The sequence below is a fragment of the Gopherus evgoodei genome, chromosome 1, assembly GCF_007399415.2.
Source record: "Gopherus evgoodei ecotype Sinaloan lineage chromosome 1, rGopEvg1_v1.p, whole genome shotgun sequence".
NCBI lineage: Eukaryota > Metazoa > Chordata > Testudines > Testudinidae > Gopherus > Gopherus evgoodei.
In genome coordinates, this window is record NC_044322.1 from 222,996,661 (window position 1) to 223,002,660 (window position 6,000).

Sequence of the window (6,000 nt, forward strand, 5' to 3'; positions counted from 1 at the left end):
ACTTTCCTCACACTTCCCCGTTTCATAGATTTATAGATTTCAAGGCCAAAAAGGACCACTGTGATCATCTAGCCTGACTTCTGTGTAACACAGGCCATAAATTTCCCCCAAAATAATTCCTAGAGATATTTTTTAGACAAACATCCAATCTTGATTTAACAATTGTCACCACGAGACTTCGTAAATTGTTCCAATAATTAATTACTCTCACCATTATAAATTTACACCTTATTTCTAGTCTGAATTTGTCTAGCTTCAACTTCCACCACTGGATCATGTTATGCCTAGATTGAAGGGCCAATTATTAAATATCTATGTCCCCTATAGATGCTTATAGACTGTAATGAAGTCACCTCTTATCCTTCTCTTTGTGAAGCTAAATAGATTGAGCTCTCTGAGGCTATCCTTTAGCCATTCTTGTGGCTCTTCTCTGAACCCTCCTCAATTTATCAACATTCTCCTTGAGTTGTGAGCACCAGAACTGGACACAGTATTCCAGAAATAGTCTTACCAATGCCAAATACAGAGGTAAAATAACCTCTCTACTCCTACTCAAGATTCCCCTGTTTACACATCCAAGGATCTCATTAGCTCTTTTGGCCACAGCATTGCATAGGGAGGTCATGTTCAGTTGATTATACACCACAAGTCCTAAAACTTTTTTCAGAATCACTGCTTACCAGGATAGAATCCCCATTGTGTATGTATGGCCTACAGTCTTTGTTCCTAGATGTATATACTTTCATTATGTTGTATTAAAATACATATTGTTTGCTTGCACCATGTTAACCAAGACATCTCTGTGAATTAGGGAAGTATTGCTATCCCGTTTCACCAATATATAAATCCTACGTTCTCCCACCCTGCCCTATACTGCAGAAAGTTCCAGCTTTCCATGCTGTTATGAAGAAGGGGTGGGAGAGGGTGAAGAAGGGGAATCTTTCTTCCCTATCTCATCCCACACACAAACCCTTCCCCACATCCTGCCCCTCCATTGTCCAGTTTTCCCCAATTGGAAGGAGAGGAGACAGGATCAGGAGGGCACTCTACAACCGCATTTCCCACACACTTATTTGGTCTCCCATAGCCTTTTGTTCTCTCTCATTCTACATTGGTTAAAAGAAAGACTCTCTAGCAATTGCCTTGTGCTTGTTAGTGAACAATGTCAAACTCTGTAATGTTTAAATTTCACTGTATGCAACAATTAATGGCTAGACTTCACAGTACAAGAGAAATCGTGCAGACATGCATGCTTGTAAGGGAACTGAAACTTTCTCACTTATTAACAAAAGCACAACGTGCCATATATTTTTGAAAACACTGCATGGTCCAAAGCAGCTAGTAATTGCATCCATTATCTATAATTGTTCCTTGCTTTTCAGCAGGGGCAAGTTACACAAACTATAAACCAAAGCAATTGGAACTCTTGATAGGAAGGCGGGGAAATAGAAATACCATATGAACAGGATAATTTTAACTATTATTGGGCTAAACTCTACTTGTAAAGCTGGATTTGCTCCACTGGATTCCATAGAAATACTGTGCATTTCTACCAGTGGATCTGAGAGCAGAATGTGGCCAGTTAAGTATATCTCTCTCTCACACACTCAGAATTTCAGGTTTATAGGTGACACATTTTAAAAAGCAAGTCTCTTACCTGAATGGTAATCAAGGGATACTGAAAAAGAGACCAAAGAAAGAGATTGTAAGTGTTTGAGGAAATAATAATAGTTGCTTCAGCATTGAATGAATAACAATTTTAAAAACAATTTTAGATGTTATGGGCCCAAATCTATAGTGAGTATTCAAGCAAGATTTTCACTTGAATAAGTTCAGTAGGAATTTTATCTGAGTAAGAACCACAAGGTTTGGCCCTAAATGCTGAAGATAACGTATAAAAAGAAGAGGAGATGAGGGCATAAGACACCCTGGAACAGATTCTGATCTCACTTGTACTGGTGCAAACCAGGAGCAGTACAGTTACTGTTACAATGCTGTTTCTAAGATCAGAATCAGGCCTCCTCTGTATCATCCATCCACACTCTCAGATTATCTAGCACCTTTCAACAGGGCAAAATCCTGTTTTCTCCTGCACAGGTGAAGGATGAGAATAAAGTGGAGGAAGCCTATTCTTCCCACTCAAAAAGCCAGCCAGGACCCCTCCATGTGTTGCAGTAAGTATCATATCCCCAAGACAGTCTGTTGGTGGCAGTGTCTAGATTCTCTCCCCTTGCAGATGGCTAGTGAGCCTGTCGCCATGGGCGGCACATGCTAAATGGGGACACTAGGAGTGGGCCAAGTGAAATTGCTTGTTGGAGCAGTAAAGATCACCTGGCATTGCAAGGCACAGACTCTCCTTGAAGCCCCTTGCCCAGCAGTAGCAGGAGGGCTCTTCTGCCAGGTGCACAGCCGTCTACATGCTAGTGCTGCTCTGTGTGGCTGCTGCATGTAAGGGCAGGACTTTGTACATGCAGTGTTAAAGTTCAATTCAAATGAATTTCTCCTTCGGTTACTGCAGAAATTCAGCTCCAATTCAGTCCAAAAAATGCGTATTTAAAGGTTGGACTGGGGCTGATGGGGTGACACCCACCAATTTACCATCCAGGTGGAGATCCTGGATAATTCTGGTCCCTGGTCACACTCACCATTTCCTGAGCAGGCCTAAAATGGGTATCGAGAGCGACAACTCGAAACAGCACTGAAAAGACATGGGCAAGAGATCAACATAGCTCTTCTCTATCTCTGAGCTCCAGTTTGGTCCATATCCACATTTCAGCTGGTTTTCCAGCACTCCCTTCTTGAAAAAGGAACAAGTAAATCACAGCTAGGATTTGTGCCCACAGTGAAGAGGGCTTTCCATGGTATAACCTTCCATGGGACTGAATTCCCCTAACAGCAGAGAATGCTTTTCTCCAGAAGTTTTTCCAGCCCACTGAAGAAAAGGGAGTGGGTTGGTAGTTAGATAGCCCGAGTTCAGTTACTGACTCCATGAGTGGCTTTAGGCAAATCCTCTTTTTTATCTCCATTTCTCCACTGTACAATGTGCCCACCTCCCCCGTAGGGGTATGTCAGCATTAATCTAGTTAATCTCTGCACAAAGCTTTGAGCACATAAAAGTGAAAGTGTTATTAAGAAGCAGCCATCTCTGATTAGAGCAGTTTGCCTGATTCAGAAGTGATTCCCCAGTGTCTGCAGAGCAGGTAATTCTGTGTGAGGATCTTCCTTCACGGCCTCTCCAATTGGGTACTCGCCATGCCCTTGAAGCTGGAGAGCCAGTCATGGCCACAGACATGGAACTATAGCTAAAAAGCCAATGGGCAGTGCTCTACGCAGGGCTGGCTCCAGACCCCAGCATGCCAAGTGCTTGCTTGGGGCGGCATTCCGCGGGGGGCACTCTGCCGGTTGCCGGGAGGGCGGCAGGCGGCTCCGGTGGACCTCCCGCAGGCGTCCCTGCAGAGGGTCCGCTGGTCCCGTGGCACCGGTGGAGCATCTGTGCCGCTGTGCTTGGGGTGGCGAAATGGCTAGAGCTGGCCCTGGCTCTACGCATCTATTAATGACTACGAATGCCTGGGAACCATAATGAGGCAGCAGCAGTGAGAGCAGGGGACAAAGGGAGTGACTGTGGAAAGAAAGTGAATAAAGACTGGGGAATGAGTTGGGATTTTGACAGTCACCCACCAGGTGCTCTCTTGTGTCTGAGCGTGGCTTCCTCAGCTCCACTGCAGACATTAGCAATGTTTTTACTTTAAGGTGCTGAGTAGTCAGCCCAAACCCACAACATTGTCTGCTCTGACTTGAATTTTGCAGAGCAGTTCTCTCTCACACTCTAGCTCAGAATATTGGTTCCCAGAGGAAATGACATTAAGTAAAGCAGAATCCACATTCACCTGTCTGTCCCGGCTTGTAGATGGGTTTGTCTGTCTGGACAAAGACAACGCTGTCCACATTCTGAATAGCCATCGACCTCCGTTCTGCCAGCCTGACTGTCGTGCCTTTGGCAGAGAAAGTGATGAAAGCCAAGGGGGAAAAGGTGGTACGAGGAACCTGGGAGGGATGCAAAATATAAGGGGGAGAATGTTCAGCTTAGACCATTCTCTCCAGGAGCTGTCTACCTGCAGCATAAAGTGTACTATGGAGGCAGCCCACACTCCAGTTCCACTGCCAGCTCGGTCTCTTTCTCAGATCTATACTGCTTCTGTCTTCCCATATCCCTCTCTTCTTTCACAGTGCTGCTCTCCTCTGCCTCCACCCCTGCTCCATTTCTCATTTCTTCCAGCTTTTATTTCTCCCTTAGTCTCCCTCCTCTACTTTACCCTTTCCTTTCCCATCACTAATTCTGTAAGGTCACTTGTCTGTTCACACACATTTTCCAAGATTACTTTTTCTTTCTTTATTGAAACGTAAATTAAAGTCTGTACCATAAATCTGATGCACTGGAAGAAGTAGTTTCCTCTTACAGGCTGCTCAAAAATAGTGGTGTTGGAACCACTGTACTCCAGGATGACACTCACAGATACCGATTCATTGAGGTTGTGGAAGTGCAGGCAGGCCTGATCCGGAGAGCTGCTCTGCAGCACTGATGGCACCATCAGGAGGTACTGTCTATGAAAACCAAATAACACAATTTCATTCAAGAGACAAGGGGGCAGATAGGAAGGAACAACCTGTTTGGGAGAGGTCAGACAATGGTTATTGAGAAGTAAAAGACTTTTTTCATTATAGGTTCAGATCTAACATAGGACCCCAGACAGCTCTGCTAATTGCTAGCAATCCCTCGCAGCCGCTTTGCTATTCCTGAGCTTCTCACACAGCTCTGCCGATGCCCCTCAGTCCTGCTCTGCAGCCCCCCCCATGTTATGAATCCTGGAAGCCCATACCTATCACACCACACCTTGCTATTACTGTTCCCTTTCCTATGCATATAAGCTCAGACATGTTACATTTTGTGGTAGTTTAGCAAGGTGTAAAAAGTCTGTTTTGTGCTCACATGAGAAACAATCAACTCATTTCACAGAATCAAAGAAGATTAGGTTGGAAGGGACCCCAGGAGTTCATCTAGTCCACCCCCCTGCTCAAAGCAGGACCAATCCCCAACTAAATCATCCAATCTAAGTTAGAATTCATCCTAGGCCTCCAGATAAAAAAAGGTGGCAGCAGCAGCAGCAGTATTTTCTAACTGTGCCACCAAACCCTTCAGTAAATGAATGATTCACAGCAAACACATATCATTAGTAAAGCACATGGTATTTCTTACAGTTCAGGAGCATATGCAGCTGTTAGGTGACTGACAAGGGCACTCAGAAAAAACTTCAGCAGCATCGTTGTCCACAGAGACAAGGGAAATGCAGAGATATAATCACCCAAGGGACAGCACATTGTCTGAGATTTTAATAGCCCTTGGACATTCCTTGCTCAGAGCTGCACAATGAAAGAGCCTGTTCCTCAACTCCTCCCTGACTCCGTTTCTCTCACCTGAGTTGTTGATGGCTTTATAAGCCCAGCAAGAGGTAGGGGGGCAGATCCTAGTCCATCCCACTTTTTCCAAGACCCTCCCCAGAATCTATCACAATCCACTCCAGCTCCCTGTCCTCCAAATTGCATCACTTGTTGCAATTTTCTAATCATCCATGAAAAATGTCTCAATGACTTGGCTTGCTTCTAACTGATGCTTGGCACAGGGAAGCAGGAAATGACCCAGCACAGAACGAGCCTGTTAAACTAGTTTAAGGCTTGGTTTTTCCTCCTTTTGATTCTGGAGGAATTCACCTACCACGTTTACAAGCTGTTTGCAGTGGATTAACTTTACATGAATATTTTGATGCTTGATCCTTGTTGAAATCTGTGCGCACATTCCTGGAGTAGAAAGTGAACAGAGTAAAGCACGTCTCCCTCGCTTCACCATCATCTTGACTTTTGAATATGATGATGATGAGACTGAAGAATAAAGAAACTAGAGCTAGAAACAGATCTAGCTCACTCACACCTAGTCTCTCTCCCTGT

At 44.6% G+C, this 6,000-nt stretch overlaps 1 protein-coding gene across 1 annotated transcript in view; it reads right to left on the reverse strand.

Moving 5' to 3' along the window:
• LOC115646742 (ovostatin-like) overlaps positions 1-5,319 on the reverse strand; it is a 60,109-nt gene extending 54,790 nt beyond the window's left edge. The window contains exons 1-5 of the mRNA XM_030552968.1: positions 5,255-5,319; positions 4,419-4,602; positions 3,888-4,044; positions 2,646-2,698; positions 1,658-1,678 (exon numbers count right to left, since the gene is read on the reverse strand). Of these exons, the coding sequence (XP_030408828.1) occupies positions 1,658-1,678; positions 2,646-2,698; positions 3,888-4,044; positions 4,419-4,602; positions 5,255-5,319 (480 nt within the window). The remainder of the gene's footprint in view (positions 1-1,657; positions 1,679-2,645; positions 2,699-3,887; positions 4,045-4,418; positions 4,603-5,254) is intronic.
• Positions 5,320-6,000: the final 681 nt, after the last annotated feature.